The sequence below is a fragment of the Falco naumanni genome, chromosome 13, assembly GCF_017639655.2.
Source record: "Falco naumanni isolate bFalNau1 chromosome 13, bFalNau1.pat, whole genome shotgun sequence".
Classification (NCBI taxonomy): domain Eukaryota; kingdom Metazoa; phylum Chordata; class Aves; order Falconiformes; family Falconidae; genus Falco; species Falco naumanni.
The window spans coordinates 6,968,921-6,994,262 of record NC_054066.1 but is presented as its reverse complement, the minus strand read 5'-3'; the positions used below and the strand labels follow the sequence as shown (position 1 = coordinate 6,994,262).

The 25,342-nt window shown below is 37.2% G+C and overlaps 1 protein-coding gene across 13 annotated transcripts in view; it reads left to right on the top strand.

Moving 5' to 3' along the window:
* The window catches only part of PER2 (period circadian regulator 2), a 51,464-nt gene that overhangs the window by 8,411 nt on the left and 17,711 nt on the right, over window positions 1–25,342 (top strand). Inside the window, exons 3-14 of one of the 13 annotated variants that reach the window (XM_040612922.1) lie at window positions 750–803; window positions 2,831–2,894; window positions 8,358–8,459; window positions 9,754–10,228; window positions 10,777–10,845; window positions 13,991–14,145; window positions 14,666–14,787; window positions 16,392–16,593; window positions 18,208–18,259; window positions 19,608–19,750; window positions 20,089–20,167; window positions 24,884–24,990. In XM_040612922.1, the coding sequence (XP_040468856.1) occupies window positions 9,855–10,228; window positions 10,777–10,845; window positions 13,991–14,145; window positions 14,666–14,787; window positions 16,392–16,593; window positions 18,208–18,259; window positions 19,608–19,750; window positions 20,089–20,167; window positions 24,884–24,990 (1,303 nt within the window). In that variant the 5' untranslated portion in view covers window positions 750–803; window positions 2,831–2,894; window positions 8,358–8,459; window positions 9,754–9,854. The other 12 variants (XM_040612923.1, XM_040612929.1, XM_040612930.1 and 9 more) reach the window with 12 other exon arrangements.

Sequence of the window (25,342 nt, the reverse complement as noted above, 5' to 3'; positions counted from 1 at the left end):
CCTTCCCGTCTTTTGATTGCTCTTGCAGGTGTCATCAGAAATTTGAATGATGGTAAAAATTTTGGGGTCCAGAAAACAAAGTAGCTGGTGTTAGATAATCAGGATGATAGCTCAGGAGAGAAAGGAAAATGTTATGCTTCTAAGGTTTGATTTAGAAAGCAGGTCATAGGTCCAACGGTATTTTTTGGTCAGTTGTGCTCTACTTTCTAACAGGCTGATACTATTCTAGTCTCTGAGAAGTTGGACACGGCATCAGAGATACTGACTTATGCATGTTTGTGTGATGTGTGAGAAGCTGACAAAGAAAAAGCTCACTACAACTCAGGTGGGATGTGTGGTGGATTAAGAAAGCAGAATAGATAGTCAGAATTATGGACATATTTTGAAAAGGAAGAGAAGTTGATGGTTATTGGAGCAAAAAAAGGAAACAGCTGAGAGCTTAAAGGAGATCAGTGGAGGCAAATAATCTGTGATGCAAAGAAAACCTATTAAATAGATTTTGTTACGTATGTGATCTGATGATGGGACAACATTGGCCCAAGAAAGGAAAGGAAAGCATAGCAGTTCTGGACAGTACTGTAATACTGCAACAAAGATGAAATTCTGACTGCGATTTTGAGGGTTAATACTGTACTGTCTGATTAGTCTAAATGACTGGGGGGAAAAAACCCATACTGTGTTTCTAAAGCTACAAAATGTGACCTGAATAGGTTGTTAAAGCTGACAACATTCTCTTTTCAATGGTGTAGGTGTGACTTCAGTTCTCTACAGAAAATGAACTTGGTTGGGCTCCTGTTACACAGGTGTGTTCCCTAAAGCACCTTATTTATTCTTTTCTAATATTTGAAGTCTTCAATGCTTAGAATAGATATATTTCAATATCAAAGGAAATGTTGTTACGAGCTCTATATTCTTTGTATACTGATGAAATTAAACTTCCTTTTGTGGAAAAGACCTTCTTGAGATGCCATACATGAATAAATTCTTCTGGTTCTTTGGGATTTGGGCACACTCAGTCACCTGTAAGTTTCCTCTGATAACTAATAGAAAACCAGAAGATTAGATTTAACTGACTCTAATTCTAATCAAACTGATAAAATACCTGGTTTGAAGGACTTGTATTTAGTTTCAGATAAAAATCCTTTTGTAGTAGATTTGTTTTAGCTTTCAGTTAAAATGTAGAAAGGCTTATGAGAATTTTAAGTAGTTTGCAAGGACTGTTTTTTTTCTTAATGTTTTCCAAAATACATAAGTAGGTGAAGCCAATGTAACACCCAATTAAAATGGTACATACTGCTGCTGCAAATACCCTCTTCAAACCTAGACTCTGTTAAAACTTTTTTCACCTATGAAAATGTCATGATGGAGGTCATCAAACTACAGAAGTGCTGTGCCACTTCATAAATAGTCAGGCAAGACGTTGTGGCTAATTACTTGTAGATCTTGATTAGCGAAGGCAGAAACTTTACGCTATTGAGGAATTATAGACTACAGGGAGATGATGTAGTGTAAGGGAATTGGAAGAGCTGTCTTTAAATCAGGATTTAACTAGTGTTGAAAGACATTCCACATTTTCAGTGTCTAAGCTCAAAACTGAAATCTGCAAATAGCTCCAGATATGGCAATTTCTAACAGCTCTTGTGGTCGGAGATAGAGAGCTTATAATTTAAATCCTGTTTTATCGATTTATGATAAAGATTGGTTCTTTAAATGTTATGCCTCTACGTACACAGATTTTTATCATAATCTGAGACTTGTAGAACTTGTAGCAGCTCTGCAACATTATACAGAACGGAATGTTGTGAATAAATTCTTCCTTAGGTCTGGCCAACACAAATGTACTTTTAACAGTTGGTAGACGTGCAGCATTTTAAATTAAGGCATGTTAACATGGGCTGTCTTCCAAAATGGTTAGCTTGGGATTTGAACACTGTTCCAGACATTTTTGTTCCAAACATTCCTTCTGCCTATTCAAATGAAGCATTTAAACTGACATAATTGTTTGCCACACAAATGTTGATCTTCTGGTTTTTGTTCTACTGTTTCTTTGTGTTACATGTCAGTGGCATGTACCAACAGACTTAGTTTCCTAGACTTAATAAAATAGGTTTCAGATTTTCTTTCTCCTGTTGAAGTTCTCAGTGTCTTTCTTGGGAAAGTTTATTAGGAAGAATAATAATGTTGATGGACTTTGCTACTACAGACTTCTAAATGTAGTCACTTTTTTTTAAACTGTGAAGGTGACTGAGCATTAGCACAGGTTACCCAGAGAGGCTGTGGAACCTCCATCCTTGGAGGTATTCAAAAGTCATCTGGAGGTGATCCTGGGCAGGCTGCTCTTGCTCAGTGACCCTGCCTGAACAGGGCGTTGGACAAGATGACTTGCAGAGGTCCCTTGGGACCTCAACTTTCTGTGAATTTAAACTTTGTAACTGCCTAGTAAACTCTTTAATGCTCGTACCAAGCCTACAGCTATGTAGATGAGTTTAGATCAGGTGTTAAAATGGTGTTCTAATGAAACTTATTAAGCACTTGGAGCTCCTATTGACCACATGAGGCATTTTGCTCTATTATCTACTGGAGAGGTTGGCCCTTCATTCTTGGTGGCTGTGTCAACCCATGCAGACTATGTACATACTACACATGTACACAGCATGATACCATACCGACAGTGAATCGGAAGGGTTATTTTTTTTCTGGTGTAGAAGATTCTGTTATTTTAAAGCTCTGTAAGACCTTATTTTAGAACAAAAGTGTTTAAAATGTAGACTTGTATCTGATTCTTCTGCTGGCTGACAGTTTCATGTTTAACCAACACTTATCTGCATAGGCATGGCATAACTCTGAGCATCTCTCTGGTATCTGTTTGAAGAGGACACTGTTGGGGGGCCCAGGTATTTCTTTTATATTTTATAGTTGTAGAGGTGTCCGGACTCTGTAATGGTCAAAGATTTCCAGTGGAAGAGGATGAGACAAGAATTAAATGCATGTGGGAGACTCTGGACCTAGAGACTTCATGCTTTTGATGCTAGCTGGGAGGGAGCTTGATAAACACTTTAACCAACTTTTCATAGAAAAAACAGGTAAGAAACATGCATAACTGTTAAAATTCACGTTAGTAGAAAGGTGCTTTCCCTCCTGCCCCCTCCTAGAGCTTATGTAGAAAATAGATTGTTCTGTGTTTATCTTAGAACTGTGGTTTCAGTCATATATACAAATTCAGAACTATTTTTTGGGTATAAACTGGGAGTTACCTGATTTAAAGGTAAAACATTTTTAGTCTAAAACCGTACTTATTTTATAATTCAGGTTTGGTTTTTGTTTGTGTGGTTTTTTTGTGTTGTTGGTTTTTTTTTCTTACTGAGGTAACAATCTGGTTGGAAGTATCCTGACTTATGGATGCAATGGCCCTGGCCTGGTGCTTATGCTGACCTCTTCCTCTATAGGTCTGCTGTAAATTCAGGATGGTGCTTGGATGGCTCTGGACCAGGGCTATGTTTTGATCAGTTCCTCTTGTAAAGTGACAGCTGTAAGCAGTGGTTAATTAGGATCACCATTATAAAGATGTGGCTAACTTTTACTTAAATAAGAGTCCTGTGTTCAGGATTGAACTGAATGGTAAATTCTTATCAAAAATTGTGAAATCAGTGCTGCAAAATTCACATTTTATGGAAGCACTGGTGATATTCTAGGTGTTATTGATATAAATAGAAAACTGAGTTATACCTCATTCCTTGTTAAGAAAAAGAACAAAACCTGTTTATGATGATTTGCAGTGAGATGAGGACTCTATTAAAAAACCTTTCTTTTTTCATCCAAAAAGTCTTGCAGGAAATTAAGCATCTTTTGTGGTGCTTTTTTTTTCTTTTTTTTTTTTTCTCCCCCTTAAAGTGAAGTCTGGGAATACTGCCACACTCCCCACCCCCACCCCCCAAACATGTCCTAGCGAAGGTACTCTGTTAATTGTTCCAATCTCCTGCCACAAAGCAAAGCTCTCTGTTATTGCTGGTGAAGTTGTGCAGTTAGACAAGTCACTTCTTGGGTTATTGTTTGTTTTTCCACATTTTTTTCCTAATGTTTTGCTACTACCAAGCATTTAATTATTGTCTAATTGCACAGGGAGAGTACATTCATTGTAGATGTTAATTTTCAGTTTCTCTGAAATTGCATGATATGATTAAACCCCTGCTAGTTGTTTGTCATACAAATGAGAAAACTTCTACCATTTTGCAAAGCAACCATCCAGAGGACATGGGGAAAGTCTTATTGTTCATAAGATCTTTAGTAAAATGGAATCCTGACCCTTAGGAGTGGCTCCTGTTCATGCTAGTACAGTTAAGAGTCCCCAAATATTCACCTGTCTAGAGTCATAAACTGTGGTGTGCCTCTTGCTTAATTTGGGAATATTATTAAGTTCATATTAGTTGCAGATTTAGACTTAAATCTTCAGATGTTCACCTGTTATTCAGTTATTGAACTAGGTAATTTTCACTCTGGATTAGTTTTTCATTCTTTAAATGCCAATACCAGGCATATTTTTTTTTGTATGAAATCTGGAGAAATCTGTTTTCTGAATGTAACCAGATCTCTGATGAAATAAATTTGCCTCCTTGGTATTCTAAGTCCTTCTTAAGAGGGTTTTTCAAAAGCATAAACCTGTTAGTTCTTCAAAAGTTTGTCCATACATATTTTGGTGTGTTTTTTCTGGGGATGCTGAAGTTCAGGCATTTAGGAATTAAAGTTCCATTGTCTTATGGCAGGATAAAGGAGCTGCTGTAGCTAATGAATAACCAGAAGACATTTTCTGCGTATCTAACCTGGCATATTAATGCCTACTTTTGTCCTTCGTGCTCAGTGGAAATACGTCACCTTTTTCTTACACTGCATCAGGATCTTAAAGGTTTCTGGTCTTTGCCAGAGTGACTTTGGGAGGCTTGCTCTGTCTAGAAGAGCAGAATGGCTTTTGTGAGCCAGTTGCCTTAAAATCAAGTTTAACTGGTGCCAGCTTAAGATTTAAAAGGAAGTTTTTATTTACAGAGTCAAAATAGGCAACATCCCTTAAAAATTTAGAAAGATGGAGCAGAAAATAAAGACAGACTGGCTTAATGGACTTCTCTGAAGATCAAACCTAAAAGAGCTAGCTCTTCCTTTGTTTCCACGTGACTGTCTGCACTTGCTTATTGAACTTGGTATACGATGCAGTTACCTTCCTCAGACTGCGGTCACAGGAGAGAACCTCAGGCTGGGAAAGCATGCTAGCTTTTACCTTTTCATTCTTGATTGGAAATTTATTCATGCGTATAAGTGAGATGAATATTTGCAATTTATTATGGCATTTTGACTCTCATTAGTTTCAACGCTAATGAATTTCTCTGGGATGACTGACCCTCTGTGCTCCTGAAGTGTTTGCATGGTGCTTGCGTATGCATGCAGATGTTCCACTTAAGGTTGTCTTCTGTTTGAGAGTAAAGTCTAGCTAGATGCATTCGTTCTTATCTAAAATTACAGACACAGAGCATGGTGTAGGGTAATTGCCAGTCTGTTCTTTTTTCACAGTTATTCCAATCTCTTCCTAGAAAAATCTCTCTGAACTTATGGCATGTCTTAATAATATTGCTGCTTTGGGAGACCTTGGGTTTTTTTATTTATTATACAAGCTCTCGTTTTAGAAATGCTCCTCTTCCTTCTTTTCCTAGAAGCTCTTAGAAGTCTGCCATAATGTTTTCCCTATTCCTTCCTATTTATTCTTCCTGTATTCCTTACTCCGGTATGTGCCTCTGAGGCTTTTGAGATTTTGAAACAGAAGACATTTTGTGCAAGACCGACTTTCAGTGACATTAATCTTCCAGTCCTGCCTAAGAACACCATTCCATCTCAAGGAGTTGAGGCAACTGTTTTTGAAATATACCTTTAAAAAGGTCAAAATTGTATCATCTCCATTACTGGGATACTTATTTTTGGTTTTGGCATTGTTGTCTTTGGGCTCCAAATTGTAGTCACTGTAATGTAGTTATGTAGGAACCGCATAGATGCTTACTGCGGGCAAAGCTGCAGAAGCACTGGCATGTTGCTAGAGACAGAAATAATGCAACTTAAGCATTTCGTGGGCACAAGTTCCTGCCAGGTATCAAGAGGAAGAAAATTTACATGGTATCTTCTGTAGGTCAGTACATATTTCTCTTCCGTTGGCAATTCTCTTAATTTGAACTCACTGCTTAATATAAAAATAATTTTAACCCCCCTGAAATCTTGACTGTTGTTGAGTTACTCAACTCTTGTTCAAGGAGGCACAGGGAAGCCCTGAAAAGTTATTGGACAGTTTATATATCTGGCTATCTATATATATATATATGAAATTATTCTCTCCCACATAAGGAAGCACTCTTGAACTTTCCTACAAATACCTGGTAGAAGCTACCCTAGGTGCCAGGGAAAGAACAGAGGAGACAATAAGTGATACTTGGAGGTGGAAAAAATTCCTCATTAGTTGTTCAGAATTTCAAACTGTAAGACTCTATGTGCTAGCAATGGCACAATTTCAATGACACTTAAACTTTCAAAGTTTACAAAAGAGACTGGGGAAATAATTTCCCAAGTAAACATTGTTCCAAACAATATTTGTTGACAACTCTTGAGGCTAAAAAATACTATGGCATATGTCATACTCTTTGGCTTCAGAATTCAGCAGGAGAGGTTTCTCACACTTACAGACTGAAATAAGAAATGTTTGCATTCAAAGTAAGAAAGCTGTGGAGCTGTTAATTGCTCCTCCCATAAATAACACAATTTTCCTGATACATATGTTACTGCAATGTTGGGCTAATTATTTAAGAGAATTCAGGGCTACGCTAAGTGTCTGTCTTCTGCCAGTTAATGCTTATGATCCTATCAATAGTGATTTATATGATTTTCTTTAAGGGATTTAAGTATAGCAGCCTAGAGTTGGTCTGTGGGTTTTTTGGTTTGGGTCTGTTTGGTTTTTGTGGGTTTTCTTGAGAGCTTTTTCTTTACCTCTAAGGAAATTATATAGCATAGTTTACTGGCAGATAATGTTGTTTCAGTTATGGCAGTATGTTTTTCTCTTGTATCTAAAGCTCTTTCTGAGTAGCATTTGGTTAGAAAAATAGGAGGAAACCCCTGCCTTGGGCACAGAATATAGCATGAAGAATATTCATTTTCACCTTAAAATTCCTACATGTCAGACTTCCTTTTCAGGTGGCTGTCTTTTTTTCCCAAAAGCTTCATTTTAATCATAACGGGGTTAATTGGTGTAATTTTGGTATGCATAAGATATTTATTTGAAGTGGGTAAAATGCTGTAGATGATCGATCTCCAAGGTTAGCTTTAACCTTCTAAGGGTAGGTAAAAAGCCGTCCTGTTGCTAGCTGAGTAGTTTGCTGAAGTACCTTTACTCACAGAGTCCTCTATACAATACTATAATCTCAGTGCCCTCTCGAGAAACAATAGTGTAGATGACATGAGAAATGGCTTCTTGAGGGTGGGCTCAGTTATTTAACTAGATAGATGCTCTTATTTCTGCAATACTTGAAGTAGTGGTAAGAGCCTTTCCTGTGTGAGAATGTTACATTTTAAAAATGCTCCTTACCTTTACAGTAACAGGAGGCTTGTCTCATGTGCTGTCCATGTAGGTATTCCCAGTGCCACCTTCAGTCTCCTGAGCCCTTTGATGTTTTTGGTCACTGTCAGACAGAATGAGATGTGGCTAGTCCAGCGTTGTTAAGCACGGGCCATGATGCTGCAGATAGTAGCATGGGTACCACTAACCAGTTGGGCTCATTAGGAGCATGTGTGGTGAGAGCAGACTATATGCAGGTACAGAGCTTCATTAAAATGTCTCACTAAGTAAAGCAAGTGAAAGTGCAAGCTCTATCTGCCAGAGAGATTGAATTGGAGATGAACTGTCTGATCTAGTTAATCCTTGGCCACCAGAGTATGTGCCATTATGAAATAATACTATAATTTCATCTAAAAGTAAATATTCTTTTGTTGCATGTTCCAGTTACGTAATTTTAAAGACAGAAGTGGCTTCCTTAGTGCAGAAAAAAACCTTATTAGAGCTACTAAAGTGTAATTTACTGCCTTTATACTGCTGTTCAATACAACAGCGTAACAGGAGGTCTGTTTAGTCTGGATTAGACTACTTGAAGTGAATACATGCAGAAGTGAAATGTTGTTACTTTTTACTCTTCCCAAAGGGGTATTTTTTATGATTACCTATAGTGAATTACTAGTGAATAATCTTGTAAAGAAAACAAATATTTATTTATTTATATACCATTACTGATGGCTTTAAATGAATGTCCTTAAACTACACTTCCTCTTTCAAATGAAAACAGATACCTTGCGTATTACTCTGGCCAAACGAGGAGACGAGTAGTATTTTCTTCTGAAAAACTCAAAATAAATGTAAAATGTCTGGAAAAACAGCAATTAGGAGGGTAAGAAAATAGTTTCAATGTTTTTTCTGGAGGGGGGCAAGTTGAATCATAGTGTGTTTTAAATGAGTATTAAGTTAATGTTTTCTGTTACAGGCTTTGTAAAAAAATTTCTAAAAAAAATTGTGTTTAAAAGGAAGCTGTTGCAGTTAATATTAGCTGAACTTAGTTGCAGACTTTCTCATTGACTTTGTCATTCCAGTCAGGGGTTTATTAGTCAACAATTGTGATCTTGAATATTTTAAAGGAACAAAGAAGGAGGAACAAACATGGTACTGTTCTTTTACAAACAATCCTTTTTTTTTTTCCTGATGATGCATTAAATTGTTCAAGAGTCTTGATTCATGGTTTTGAGGAATTGGTGTCTGTGGATTGCTGAAATATACGAGCAAATGAGTCAGATTGAGTATCTCTTTTTTTATTTATGAAGTTGAACTGCTCTCTAGTACTTCTCCTTTGATGGGTCTTCATTATTAGTCTGTTCTTAGTTCATTTCTGTATACGCTGATTTTTTTTGGGCCTGGTGCGTTGGAATTTGCTTTAAAAGCAGGGGTATTTTTGTTTTGTTTTAAGATTACTTTTTTAAACAATGCAGAATATCCCCCCACAATTAGTGGTAATCAGTAGATAAAATTATTCTTAGGCTTATTTGTTGATAAATAGGTGGGTTTGTGTACTTAGTTTCCCTGTTCCTGATATGTGTTCAGTCTACCTACCTATGTGGCGTACAAAAAAGAAAGTGAAGAATTTGGTCAAAATGGCAGAACAGCTCTTAAAAGAAAAAAAATCAAGACTATGTATTAAAAAAAAAACAACAAAAAACTCCAAAAAGCCCCCCCCGCCCCTCCAAACAAAAAAACCCCAAACCCACACAACCTCCAAACCAAGTAAGCAATCCTCTGATGTCTGAATGGAATCTTTTTGTTTGTCAGGGTAAACTGGAAGACAGGGAATAGTTTTGCTGAAAGTAATAATAGCTATTGTCCAAATTGAGGCAGTAAAATTTTCAAGTATTAAGTAGGAGAATAGAAAACAAGGATTTAACTTTTAAGGAGTTACTCATGTTTATTCCACTTTTTGTGTGGGTTTTTACCAAAAAATAAATACCTTTTCTATGGTAAAACACTGTTAGGTGTGCAATTATGTTTAACTTAAACTTTTCACTGTTCAAATGCTGAATATATTAACCATGAATATCACTTATGACTCTTAATTTCATCAGTCAGTGAGAATTCCAGTTTGTCAGCAAAAGCAAACAAGGAAATTAATTTTTTCCCCTCCTTTCCTTCTTCCTCAGATTTGTGGGTCTCTATGTCCAAACAGAATTTGTACAGAGAGAAAATTCTGAATATGGCTTGATTTGCTCTTGATCTTCGTGGTGTTTCTAATGAGTCTCCCATGGACTCTATCAAGTTCAGGGGGTTCTACTCTAGCACTGAGGAGCAGAACCCTGAGCAGCAACCTGGTATCAGTGAAAACATTTCTTTGTCGTTCTCTTTAAAAGAGCAACAGAAAATGAGCGATTATTCTGGACTTGCAAAAAACCATAGCCAGATGATTGCAGAAGATTCAGAAATTCAGACAAAGCCTGAACACTCTCACGAAGTTCTTCAGGAAGATATTGAAATGAGCAGTGGATCCAGTGGAAATGACTTCAGTGGAAATGACACAAATGAAAACTACTCAAGTGGGCACGATTCTCATGGCCATGAATCTGATGAAAATGGGAAAGATTCAGCGATGCTCATGGAAACTTCAGACTGTCATAAGAGGTAGTAGCTAATATTAAATAAATTTCACTTATTTTTGTCATAAAAATGTTTCCTATTTGAATATAATTTTTGAGTAGTAACTATGCTATAAAGCGTATCTTCAGATTGAAGCTGAGTGTTCTAGTTAACTTGTGGTCTTGTATGGTGTAAATTGTAATATGTTATAATTCATAAAGAATTACAGTGTTCTGCAGGGCCACTCAATTTGAATCTTCTCTTCATTTTGCAGTTAAGTGGCCTTACTTATATACTTTGTTGTAAACCAACTTCTATAATTGTATATAAAAAGTGTCAGTGTATTCTTATACATAAGGATGCAATTGTGCTATTTAATCTTTTGAATAATAGCTTAGTGTACAGAGCAAAGCTGCAACAAGAAGAACCTTAGACAAACATGTAACAACTATAGTTCCCATTGTGCCAGGCAGCTTTTAAAGTAGTCTTTTCTTCTGGATAGCCAGTCACGAATAGGAAAATACAAAGCTAAAATGAACCAGAAGTTGTTAGGTTTACTAATATTAATCTCTTTCTATTTTTCCTTATTCTAGTTCAAGCTCAAACGCATTCAGTCTGATGATTGCAAACTCTGAACACAATCAGTCTAGCAGTGGGTGCAGGTAAACTAATGTGCATATACTTTCAGTAATTTGCATGTATGTAATGCTAAATGCTGAAAACTAAATAGTGTTGTATTTTGATTTTTTGTTTTGTTTTGGCTAAACCTGGAGGAGTATGCAAGAAATGCTATTTTTGACTCTCTTCCTGTCCATAATCAGTAGTGTGTCCTATTAACCACTTGCATGGAACAGCAACAAAAAGCTCTAATTCAATCAAGTTATGTGATAACCTTTCAAGTCATCTTACTTTGATTTGGTAGCTTAACTCCGTAGTTTTGTGTCATTCACTTTGAATATTGCTTCAGCTCTAGTGGTTCGTGGTTTGGTTTGTTTGTTTGTTGTTGTTTGGTTGTTTGGTTGTTTTTGGTTTTTTTTGAAGCTTTGCTTCAAATTTTCTGCTCTTCAGAATTTAGTCTGAAGACTTTGCCTGGGGACAGCCTTAGTAGTGTTTTTAACATCAGAATTCACCCATTGATTTGGATGTGTTCTGATGTCCAGCAGCCATATCATCTACCTCTCCTGTGTTCCATTCGCCAGGATTCAAGCCTCAAGTCTAAGGATAAACCAGCATCAGCTGCAGGAAACCCTCTGTATGAACTCTGCTTCTGACCCTGATAGCCTTGAGAAACCTGGTGGCACTGAAGGCTCAAATCTGGACACTTCAGAGTGCCCTACTGTACTTGTTGGGTTTTCTTTAAGTCAGCTTTTGATCAGGAGACCAAAACCTGATCCTGAGCAGATCAGGGATATTTAGCTATAGCATACTGACGTTAAGACCTCTATCTACATGTACCTACCTGAAAGTGTTTCTACCTGATGCCATTCCTAGAGAAGTGGTAAAATAAAATTACCCCTTTGCACCATTTGGTGCTTGGTGAACTTTTTTTCTGTCTGCCTTGCAGGCACCTGGAGATTTTGTTCTATGCTGTATTTTTCGATTGGAAATTGTGTTCTGGATTTCGTGTTGCTTAGTGTAAAAGACAGTGTGAACCAAAGGCATTTCTTAATCTTCCTCTCCCATTGATGCAGTATTGTTCACTGCAGGATTTTTGGGGGATTACTTATTACAGTTTTTCTGATGCCTCTTTATTTTAAATTTCATTAATAGCTCTCTGCTCAGAAATGAAGAACCCAGATAGTACAGTGTCTTCCCCAACTGCCAGGCACAGTGCTGGAGGGTTACAGAGCAGAATTTGATCATCTTTTGGGAATGAGGGTATCTAGAGAACGATCTTCAAAGACAAGGCTAACATAGGTTGATAAGCTATAGGTTTAGTCTTTAATTCAAAGACTACTGGGCTTTGGATTCACTATTGGTACCAACCGCCTACTCAGTTTAGTATCTGTAGGTACTTTCCTAGTTAACTCTCCATATAAAGCATAATGGAATGCTCCTCTCTTTATAGAACTGGCTTATTCTGTCCTCTGCAAGTCATGCCTTGCCTGTAGTTTTGGCTACTGTGCCTGATGCTACTGATCTTTGGAAAAACATTTTGGAGTTGTATAACCTATTTTCCAAGGAGGCCCATCTTCTATATTTGCGGCTGCTGTAGAATAATTTGGAAAGGTTTCTTTTCTTGCACGAGTCCGCTTTCAGGAAGCATACTCCAAGAGTACAAAGACAGCAGTATGCTTGGTTACTTCATAATCTTTTTCTTCTCTCTTTTTCCCTACTGCCAGCATAGGGGGTTCTTTGTTAACAAGGCCCTGTTAGATTGCATCAGTCCAAACTGTCAAGCCACATTGTAGATGTGGTTTTAATATACAGCATGAACATAATGTTTCCCCAGGGAGTACTATACTCTTTTTGTCTTATCCCTGGCCATTATTTCTCAGTACAAAATGACCACTGATGAAGTGAATGCTAGGTTTCGCGTAGTAAGTTGTGATGTAAGCAAGAACAATGTGTATTCTCTAGTACAAGCCAGCTTTGTCACTTTGCAAGCATTTTTGGTGAAATATGCCCAACACCTGTCAGATGATTGATCTACCAGAAGAACTTTTCAAACTTGTCAGAAAAATGTTCAGAATCAGTCTCGAAAATTACCTGCAAGTGGAAGCTACTTTACTGAGCACTTCAGACAGTACGGAGCAGTTTCCAAATTTATTGTTTCTACAGTGGTTCTTAAGGTTACAGCTTAAGAGACTACCAGCTATGACAATCAGGTGGTAAAAGGAGACCTGCCTTTTGATGGAAAAGAATTTATTTTCAGGAAGGTTTATGTAAAGCTCTAGAACCCTTTTGATTGTTGGGACTGATTAGCTTTTAAAATCTACTACAATGAGAAAGACGAGGTGATTTTTCCATTTTAACTGCTTCCTACCCACCTGCCACCCATCTTTGTCATCCTCCTCCTCCCTTCACTCCTTTTCTCTTCCTCTTTGATTTTGTCAGTGCCTCTTAATAATGGGGAGAGATACAAGGAACTGCAAAGGCAGGCAATAATTCTCTGATGTTGGCACTAATAATCTCTGTAGTTTGACCTTCTACACTGAGATAACGCTCCTGAACATGCACCTGGGAAATGTCAATGTAGTTTGTCTCCAGTCTCCTCTGATTTATCCCCACCCCACCCCATATTTAGTCAAGTTTCTTTATCCTTTCTAATGTATTGCCATGCTTAACTGGGATACGTTGTTCCAAGGATTTCTCCATTTGTTTTGTTAACTTGATGCTCTCCCACTGCCATTCCCTTTTCAGGGACCTTTCTTATGAGAACCTGCTTGAACAGGAGGTGAAGACTTGAATGGACCTCCTGCTTCTCTCCTTTGAAGTCCATGAACATTTCTATTCGTTTGAATTTGAAAGAAACTAAGGAAAATACCACTAAAAAGGGAGGCGGGAGACTGGCAAAAAACCCTAAATATTATCTGGTGCTTGGATATATGTACTGTTATACATGCAGAGTACATTTTACAATAAGACTTCAGGTGGTGGTAAATCTTTCGTTTCAAATGGTTCTAGCTAATTTAAGAATGATTGTAAGTTCTGAATATTGATATGAAGTGCTGGAAGGGTTAATGTGGCTAGCTGTATGAATTTAGGTATGTGACAAGTGTCAGAGTATATTTGGGCTTCTATGAGGATTGTATGTCTCTTCAAGCATTCAAGTGACATTTTTGTTTTTTGTCTTTAATCTTACAGTAGTGAGCAGTCCACGAAAGCCAAAACACAAAAGGAATTGATGAAAACATTACAAGAGCTGAAAGCTCACCTTCCTTCTGAGAAGAGAATTAAAGGCAAATCTAGTGTCCTAACGACATTGAAATATGCCCTTAAAAGCATTAAACAAGTTAAAGGTAATCAAGTATGATACTACCTTAGATAATGCCAACCACGATAAAATTAAATTTAAAATAGGAATCTAAATGTGGTTGTCTGTGTAAAGCTACATTTGTTATGCTTGAAAACATCTCTAAACAAATGTTTTCATGGTGTTCCCATTTGTTGGCTCTGTTAACTTGTGTTCCTTTGGGAATTAAAGCAGCCCTCTTGTTGCTTGATGTTTTACTGTTTTTGTTTTTTTTAGTTAGAAAATTAATTTGAAAACAATTTACAATTTCATATTATTTGAACTGTCAAACAGACCAAAATTTACAATCGTGCACATATGGGTTTATTAAGATGAGTTGATTTGTTTGGCTTACTGATGAGGAAACTCTACCAAGGAAAAACTAATTTGGAGTGCTACCTAGATTTACAAGCTCCCTGTTCTGTGCTCATGCCAGAAAAGATTGTGACCATTTACCACTTCCAGGCTGGATGTTTATTGATGAAAATTTTAATTCTGAATATAATTTGTTTAATGTCCACATGTAGCTAATGAGGAGTATTACCAATTGCTGATGATAAATGAATCTCAGCCTGCTGGACTCAATGTGTCATCTTACACGGTGGAAGAGGTTGAGACTATAACCTCAGAATACATCATGAAAAATGCGGTGAGTATGGTGACCCAAGTCTACAGTGTGTATTGAAAATGTTTTCTAGAACTGGAATTCTTAGACATGTCTTAAACTTTCTTACCCAAGGTAAGGGTTGGTAGCTAGGCCAATAAGCTGAAGTAGTTGGCTTTTGCCTTCCAGGGGGTGTTGAAACTGAGCCTTTGCAGACTTTGCCAATAGCAGCTGGCTCTAAACATTTTTTCTGACAGTTAGGTAGAAAATAAGTAGTCTAAACTCCTTGGTCCTCTGAATTTTATTTTGTGTGTAGAGACAATGGCGTGACGTATCTCAACATCTGTGTGAAATAATGCACTGAGAGACAGTTTTCATTTTAGAATAACCTCTAAAGTTTGAGAGTAACTCTTTACAAATTTTAGTTGAGTCATGCTGTGAATCGCTTCAGCTTGCCATTATCAGAAGGGGTTATTTGATGTTTCGCCAGTTTGTTGTGTTAGTGTGACTGAAAAGTGATGAAAGTGTTGGAATTAGTGTTGTGCCACCTTCTATGGTATTTGTCTAGTTCTTGTAGCTGGTATAGGCTTACTGTGTGATCCAGTGATACTGTGTCTTCTTGTCTAGATAAGAATAGCTGTGATGATCAGCATAGTTTTTAGCAGTAAAATGTTATGGTGAATGATTTTTTTACTTATTCTCCACATTCCTGGTACTTTAGGTATATATTATGGAGTATTCAAAAAATAGTTGCATCCAAATTTATTAGACTACCTTCCACTGTTTGGTTTGGGTTTTTTTTTCCTTGAAGCCTCTGCCTGAATGTATGAAGTTCTGAAATCAATAACATAATGTCATGATGGGGGATGTTCCTTAGCTTGAAGTAGGTGGGTTTTGTTCTATCTGTGAATAGTAAACGTTGCCCATAAGGTAAAACAAGTAAGAAGTCTAGAGTACAACTGAGAACTTCAGCCACATATCATAAACATTGCTCAGTTGATTTGAAGCATCTGAGTGTTTCAAACTGGTGTTCTGATGACAGCTCCTAAGTTTGTGTATATGGTTGTGGTAGTGGGTGGAGCACTAAAGGTTATGACGCAGGGATCTCTTTTGTGTCAAGAAGAAAAACAACATGAAACAACACAGGTGGGAGCGTGTATGGTAGTGTGGGACTTCTCCCCACGCCCACCTGCCTAGTCATTATTTTACCAAGTGGTTTAGAGCACTTTTTTGATTTTGCAGTGGATGAACAACGTAAACAGCCTTTCACAAAACAGTTGAATTGCATAAATGTAAAATATGCCTGTAACAAGCACAAGGAAAATGGGCAGTTTTATAGCTAGAAGCTCTTTAGTTCTTAATTTGTTAATTCGTTCTGCATCATAAAATTTTAGGCAGTGATATTTAGGGCTTGTAACCTGGTAAGGTGCTAGCGTGTTATTGCATATTTCAAAAAGTGTACTGTCTCTGTCTACTTCAAAACCAGATTAATTTTATTGCTCCCTAAACAGATGCAATTTAACACTATTTCCTTAAAATTTGTTTTAAACTTCGTAATGCTTTTACATCTTCAGTGCTTTTCTAATACATACATACATAATGGATTGAAGAATGTTTTCAACTAAGTAACTTGAGATTTTTGTTTTTAGGATATGTTTGCTGTAGCTGTTTCTTTGATTACTGGGAAAATTTTGTACATCTCTGATCAAGCTGCTTCTATTCTCCGCTGTAAGAAGGGTTATTTTAAAAATGCCAAATTTGTGGAGTTCTTGGCACCTCAGGATGTCAGTGTGTTCTATACTTCTACTACACCATACAGGCTACCATCATGGAATATTTGCAATAGAGCTGGTGAGTAGTCTCAACAGCAGATATTCTCTGACCTTCTTTCAGTCATGCAAATAATTGAAGATTTTTTTTAAAAAAATATTCTATCCTTCTCCATCACTTTTTGAGGGTATAACGCAGATGCATTATTAGAACATCTCTGAACCATACATGTACACTTCTATAAATCAGCAAGGATTGTCTGTTGGCTAAAAGCCTATGAATGTCATTGTTTGTTGGTTCTCATGTCCCTTTCATCCAAATGATGAATGAAAACCAAGTAGGTATTCATGATGAATAGTGGGTTTGCTTTCCACTTTTACAAGCAATCAAATGACCACCGTTTTTCTTTAGAATTTCTTTCCTTCAGTTGTAAGGGAGATAATTTTCTGCCTCCTTCCTTTTAAACAGGTTATGATTTGAATACTGGACACCTTGAATACAGTGTAGAAAGATGTACTTCAGCCACCACTACTGTGCACTCACCAAGTGTAATCATGTCTCTGTTCTTTTAGCCTTAGAAAAATTGTTAGGCATGTTAATGGTGAGAATCAAATGTCTTGGGGCTCTTGACATTTGTTTGTGGAAGGATTGTTTTACTAGTGTAGCTACAGCTGTTAGGAATTAAGAGGTAGCTGCCAACTATTTTAACTAAACACTTGAAATCTGAGGTCTGCTCTAAATATTTGAAATTCCAATCAATTGTATACTAAGTCTATAAAGTCAGTGTGAACCATATTTAATCTGAAAAAAGAATTAGCAATTAGTATATACTAAGTAGTGTGTGTATCAAGCAGGTTGGAAGGGATCTTGTGAGGTCTGTAGTCCAACCTCTGGCTCAAAGCAGGGTCAGTGGTGTGAATTCTGACCATGTGGTCCAAATTACAGGTAATATTCAGTTATGCATTTTTTTTCTGAAATATTTTCCGTAGTTTAATTATGTTTCTGTGTAGCTTCAAACTTCAAAAATCCAGTCATTGGAGCCATGTACGCTGTTCCATATATCAGGTGCCATAGATTATAATATCCAAAAGTATTGCGTGCTGAGGCCTTTGAAAGACCAGAGCTTGCCTTGAAAATCAGCCGGTGGCTCCTCTGGAAAAGGAGGGAAATAAGCTTAAAAGGTGAGGGGCAGCCTTCATGAAAAATACTACTTTTTTTTTTTTTTTTTTTTTCCTGGAGGTAGGTAAAGGGATGGGAAGTGGATTTGATGGTCTAGCTGTCCTAGTGCCTTTCTAGGGAAAAGGTCAGATTTTGAGGTCCCAGATAATAAAACGTTTTTGGTCAACATGGTCAACACTATAGAGTACACTTGGGAAAAACTACTAAGAGTGAACAGCTCAAACTGAAGAACTGTTTAGATATGTTTTTGGCAAAAGGCTGCCATGTTTAGATATGTTTTTGCCAAAAAGGCAAAAGGCAAAAAATCATAAGCGAGCAGCTGTGATTCACATGCCAGCCTCGGAATCTGAGTGGTATTCAGATTTAGTTGCCTCTGAAATATATGGTTTAGTAAATAAATGTGGAGACTTCAGGGATCGCAAAGAATTCACCCTTATCAAGGAAGAATTCCTGTTTTAAATATCATATTCTCATCGCAATTTGTAACTTGTTATGAAATATGTTTAATATTTCTAGAGTCTTCCACCCAGGATTGCATGGAAGAGAAATCTTTTTTCTGTCGCATCAGGTAAGACAAAAATATTGTAAAGCTTAGTATTGTATTATGAAAGCATGCGTTACAAAAGTATTTGACTTTTAAAAGAACCATATGGTGTGTAAGTTTCTTACTTATCCATAATGTGAACGTAAGGCAAAACATATGCATGTCCTCTAGTTGATAAACTCCTAGAAGCTACAGAGAAAACTGCGAAGTGATCTCGAGAAGCTGCACCTTGGAAGTTAATCAGTGTGAATGTTGACCTTTGCGCCATAGAGGAAGCTGATTTGTTGTCTCCCACTGCTATGAAAAGACTTCAGTCCATGTTAACTGGACTGTGCTGTACAGCACCTGCTAGCGTCCCTTTCCTCCTAGAAGACAAATGTCTAATCTTTCTCTATGGGACACTTGAGATGAATTTACATGAGGGTGGCTTGACTTGTCTCTCTTGCAGTTACTAGATGACACACTTCCTTTTGGCTTTGTGTTTTTTCCCTTCTTTGCCTGCCCCCACACCCTGTAGTTACTTTTGTTTAGGAAATGCTGGCAACTTATTCCATGTTATTTCTTGTGCAATTTGTTCTTGCTGCTATATTGCCTCTCTGCAAGCATATCTGAGAACAAAATATCATGGATCCTATTACTTAACTACTTCTGGAGTAAATAAATATTTATCCTTAAGGTAGTATGAGTGGCCTTAAAACAAAATAAAGACAATGTGCTCACCACTCCAAAGCGCTGAATTGAATGTACTGTAAAAGTGCTGCTGCTGTTATTGCAGACTTTTTTTTTTTTTTCTCCAACTAACATTGGTTCCAAAAGCTTTAGTTTTGTAAAGCTTTGCTGTTATAAACTTAGTACAACTGAAATATATATTTATATTTTTTTGGTCATTGTGTGAATGGTGGTTATTTTCATTACGATGCTTTCGTCTTTCTTTTTAAATCAGGATAAAAATTGAGTAAAAAGGTCTTTATGTTAACTGAGGGCATAGAGCAGTTCATAAAATACAACTTTAAATTCATCCATCTAAAGGGTCTAATATCACAAATTAAGGTTATTGGATCAACAAAATAACTTATTCTGTCATAGGAGGTGGGTTTTTCTTTTTCCATCAGATTTCCATTTAAAGCAATTGTGGATCTTTTTATTTCAGGCAGTTGAGAGGACAATGTATTCTTTATTGCACTTAGTATGCAAAGGATGCCATTAGAATTAGCTTCTCTTCTACCAAAAAAAAAAAAAATATCAGAAATTTAAGTTCTTGGGTGCTATTTTAGGAGCTATCGTGCAGTTATTGTCATGAGGGAATTACAATAGATAAAACTTTTAGCATAAGATGAATCTGTTGAAACAATTAACTCTGTTTAATTATTAGTGCGGGAAAGGAGCGTGAAAATGAGATTTGCTATCACCCATTTCGGATGACTCCTTACCTTATCAAAGTGCAAGATCCAGAAATCGCAGAGGACCAGCTTTGCTGTGTGCTGCTTGCAGAAAAAGTACATTCTGGTTATGAAGGTAATCCTTTGAATGCACAAAAATCACTTTGGTTTCCTGGAAGTAAGACCTGTTCTATGTTCTGCTACAGGAAATTCCATGTGGTGTAGCGCAAGTGAATTTCAGACTAAGAAAGCCAACTATATGAATTGCTGTCAGTGATCTCAAGTTTTATTAAAGTGAAGGATAACTGGTTCTGTTCTCTGCCCTTGCTGAGGAGCTGTGGGCTGGCAAGCTATTCTATATGCTCTTAGGCAGACTTCTAGGCTTTGCTCAGTATTGAACAGGAACATGTAGCTTGAAGTACTTTATATATGCAAAAACCCCAACTTGTTGATCTGCTTTTATCTTTCTCTCAGCACCCAGAATTCCTCCTGACAAAAGAATTTTTACAACTACGCACACACCAACCTGTCTGTTCCAGGATGTAGATGAAAGGTAACTTACAAAAAATACTCTTTTTTTTTTTTTTTTTTCTTTTTCAATTTGCTGATAAGCAAGCTATCCAGTATCTTCACAGGTATTTTTAGAACTTAAGATGTCTGTGTAGGGTTAAAAAATTATGTGACTCCAGAAGAGGGTTTAACCCAAGCAAAGTACATCCCCCAATATTGACTAAGCATGAAGACACATTGTGGTATTTTAAGTGGAAAACTATCTGTCTGCTAACAACTTTTTCTTCCATTTTCCTCCCATCTGGGGCAAATCTAGACATAAACTCAATGAATTAATCCCATGGTCAGGAAAATTCAGGTGTTAACAACCATTACCAGCATGAGATCTATAGTCTTTAAAGTTCAATCTGATTAATAAGAAACAATATGCTGCTTTCCCAGATACAACTAGAGGTGTGTCTTTTAAATGCAACATTAGGTCTTTAAAAAAAAAAAAAAAAAAAAATTGTGTTCTCAGTTCAAACCACACTCTTCATAGTTCTTGCTGTTGTTTGTATACCAAAACTGCTCAAATTCTACTTGCTGAAGACTTCACATGGCTTTGACAATCATGGAAGCTGATTAAGTGTTCACATTTCAGATTTGCTGCCTGTGATCTTGCTTCAAGAACTAAGGTGTAAACCAAGATTTCCTTTAGTCTTCTGGACTGCTTTCGCCTGGGGCCTTTCAGGGAGTGTTTAGGTGATGAAGAGGCGAAGTCTATGGAAAGGAGGGAAGATAATCCTTCAGAGTTAGGAGTTACTTGACTAAGGAGGATTTGATAATCTCAACAACAGGAATGCACTCTGGAATATTGCCGGATTTTGAAGACTTGACTTAACTCAGGAACAAGTGAATTCTCTTGTTGAAAACAAAGGCTACCTTTTCCCAGTCTTTCTTTTCCCTTGTTTTACTTGGTATTTTCTTCATAATATTTTCTGATGTGCCATATGTGGGATTTTTTTCTTTTTTTTTTTTTCCCTCCTTAGTGAAAACTAAGTTTGCTGCAATAGCAGCATCTGTATTCTGAGATTCTCCACGCCTCTTGTTTTTAAGCATTCTAATGCTAAAATTTTCTTTGTAGGTCTAGATGGGGCGGGTGTCTGCAGATAGAGTGGCGATACAATTAATAATTTTGGAATTCTGTGGTATCTTTTGTGAAGGAATCTTCTTGTTTCTGAAGAAACATGCTGTTCGTGGCAAAATCTTTGCAGAAGAGAAACGGATTAGGGGAAAGCAGGTTACTGGGAAGCTTGGCTAAGCTGAAGTTCATAAGGCAAAAAAAATTACTGTTGCTTCTGAGGCAGTTTATCTGCAGAGAGGTCAGACACATCAGTGTTACTGCAGCAAACATCTTTTTTTTTATTAAATGAGAATTGCAAAAGGTAGCTGTTGGAGATAACTATAGAAGAAGACTATGGCTAATCAGTGCGGGGTAAATTTGGACTTTAAGGTACAGCTGGTTTGGGCTTACTTGTGTGGACATTGTAGCTTGGCATGAAGAGTTCCCACAGGATAGAAGACAGCGTAATGCTGACAAACAGAATTTCCGTGGTGTAATTTATACAGTCTCTCTAAACAGTTTCAGTTGACAAAAGAAGTGCTTAGTCCAGTATAGTTCTGTCATCTTCACGGATTTTTCTCCCTCCCTCATTCTCACACGTGCTCCAAGCCAACTGCTGCTTTGCAGGGTAGGTTTATCGTCTCAGATAGGCTACAATGCAAAGCTTCCCTTCCTCCATGCAGCCCAGTGTGTTTATTTCCAGTAGTCACTTAACAGAAATGGCAAGATTACTGAACGGGAAACTTTGCCCTTATTCTTGGGCTTGAGTGGAGTGAGTACAGTAAATCCTTTCTCGATGACTACTATGGAAGCTTCTTTCCAGTTAGGCTGGTGTTGTCACTTGTTCAAAAATCGTATTTGAGAATATTCACAGTGAGGGTTGATTACATCTTGGTCTGATATTAGGACTTTCTTTCATCTGTTTCTGTCTTCTGATATATGTGGTTGATTTTGCTTATTTAACTCCTGAGAGCATTGGCAGCCAGATAAACGTTTACCAAGATAGGCATATGCAGTTTATTACTCTTAAGCTCTCCAAGGTTAGGTGGAATACACAAAAATAGATTCTTGGAGAAAGTGGAGTCTAATATTTAAAAATATACAACTGAACACCTGCTGCCGAGTGAGAATTGTTCATAATACAACACTGAAACTGTTGCCTGACTTGCATAAAATAAATTCTGTAATCTGTATGTGTTAATGGGTTGGAAAACTGCTTATTTGTCCTAAGTCTGCAAGTGGATCTCTGCATAGAGTATGTTAAGTAAAAATAATTTCCCCAAAATTAAATGGATCATTCCTGTATATATGTCTTTGAAATGTATTTGATACTTGATGTGCATGATGGGTGTAAGGAGTTCTCTATAGTTCACAGTGGAGTGAGTGATCTTAGTAAATGAATTTAAAGCAGTTTCCTGTTTAACTTGCAATAATATAAAGAGACTTCCTATTCGTGTTGTTTTGACACTTAAAATGTAATTGTATAAAACACAAACCAAACTTGCTGCCTCTCCTCATCAGCCGTTCTTGTGCCATATGTGCATTTGCCTTCATAATATGAGTTTAACAACTTCAACTCTTGAGTTATTTTTCAGTTATTCATTATGAGGAAGCATAATGATGCTGAAGTACTGCCACTAGTAGATAGTAAATTAAGTATTCTCAAATACAATACTGTATAATCACAAAAATGCTGGTTGGAAGGGACTGCTGGAGGTCACTGTTCCATCCTTGTGCTTGAGATGGAACCATTGCCCAGTTCTAGGTTAGGGCAGCTGTGACCTTGTCTCAGTAATGCGTGAAAACCTCTTAAGGACAGAGATCACACAACCTGTATGGGAAACTGTTCCTGTGTTGAACTTCTTGTTAACAAACTCTTCCTAACATCCAACATAAGCTTTCTGGGCTGCAGTCTGAGGCTGCTGCCCATAGTTTTATTGGCTGGCATCACCAAGAAAACTTAACTCCGTCTTTGTAAGTCCTCTTTCCAGTAGATGTGGGAAGCTCCTGGATCATTCATTGTTCTCCTCTGCGTCAGAACAGATGAGCCCAGCTCAGTGTCTACTCATTGGTCTTATATTCTAGATGCTTGACTCTTCCAGTGATCTTCATATCTGTATAAAAATGCATAGGGGACTTCTTAATTTAATAGAAGTGACTGAATTTGCATCTTTCTTTACAGCTAGGTTAATAAATAACAGTTTAAAGTTTTATCCCTTTTACGGTAGGTGTTCTGTCAAAACTCAAACGTAAAGTTTGCCAGGCTTTAATTAAGCAGGTGGCAAAGAATAGGGACAGTGCTGAACAAAACATCATGTTTTCTTCTACTTCTTACAATATTATTTGAAGTCCTAATTGAAATTGTTCAGAGCTGATTGTTATTTGTAGCTATTGCTACTCCTCTAGTAGCATAACTGTCCTTATGTGCTTTGAATGGGCAGCTTTTCTAAATGTCGGTGTGTCAGAATTATATCAATTGGTATGAGTTTCATGCCAATTTCAGCTTTGTGAAGTCATTTGCTTTAGATCATCCACAAGCTTTTAAGACTCCTTAACTAGTTGATAGCAACCGATGCCTTGCTGAAGGATCACTTCCCCCTGAATATCTCGGCCTCTTTGCCAGAAGGGGATGTTTGGGGAGCTGATCTAATTCCAGTGGGTTGTTTGGAAGTGCGATATTGAAAGCGTTTGTCTCATAACGCTTTAGAGTTGCAATGCGACACAGGTTCTGTGTCTGTGGTGCACTGCAGCCAAGTTCTTTGTTAAAGCTGGTCAGACACTTGCTTTCTGCTCCTGGGTGGGCCTTTGTCATTGAATGGGGCTGTGGGGGAAGTTGTACCGCACTCTGAGTTTACAAGGTGACTTGGTGGCATCTGGCAACTTCTCAAACATTACTGAGTGGTGTTGGCTTACACCTCGGAAAAAAATAATGCATTGGTTTTGGCAGTTAGCTTGCAGGGTAAGGTGCAAGCTAACACTCGTGAACTTTAACTCTTTCTACTTTAGTGTGAATGCTTTAAGTGATCAATGAAAATCACTTCATCACAAAAATTAGTCATTCACATTGTTAGAGGTAATAATGTGCATGAATTTGGTAACACTATTTTTAATTCACTGTTTTAATTAATAAGCTTGCTTCCTTGCAGCTCCGTTATGAGTTGAACTCTTAACCTGCCTGTGAGAAAGTTTTCTGGAGTCCTAGTCAGCTGTCCTGTTGCTAGTTCAGCTGTAGTAATCCTGTGATCCTTAGCCTTGGCTTGCAGCCCGTACATTGGGGTACTATTTCCCTTCACAGGAGCTTTACAAGATTAAACTTTATTAATGCTCTTTTAAAATTAGGGTAAGTATTTATCCTGTAGAGCTAGGTAGCATAGAAAAGACAGAACTGCTGCAGCAGACTCCTTGATTTGGTCTGGTGGTGTACTTTTGTAAAATTACTAAAAAATCACAACCATGCCACAAACAAACAAAACCCCTCTTCTTCAAAGAGTACTACTGATATCAAGTTGGCCCTGCTATTTCCCCAAATTTAAGCTTAAACTTACTCATTCTCTTTTTTCTGTAAAGAGCAAATAAACTGAATGGAAACATTTTAAAGATTAAATACGCTTTTATTCAATTTGATTTTAATTTTTTTCATTTCTTTTCTTTCTCCAGAGCAGTACCTCTGTTGGGATACCTACCTCAGGACTTAATAGGAACACCAGTCTTGGTGCATCTTCACCCAAATGACAGACCCTTAATGCTAGCAATTCACAAAAAAAGTATGTAATCTCTTACTGTGCAGAAATATAATTATTTTTTTCTAAAAGAGGAAAGTGACTACAAAGACCTCAGCAAGTAGGAGGTGAAAATTAATTGTGACTGAATTTTTCTGCAAGTAAATAATGAGTCCTTTATTCTACAACTTGGTTCTTGATGCAAGTAGATGAAAATGAGAAATCGCTCAATGTCATTTTTCATAGGAAGCTTATGTGTCTGCTGTAAACAAATTGACTGTAAATGAATATTTTAGACATAAAGAAAATTTTCTTGGGAATGCAGTGATAGAAGTTGTCATACGTTAAACGGTAGTTTTCTTATTTCATAAAGGAGAAAATAGGAGCGATCCTGGCA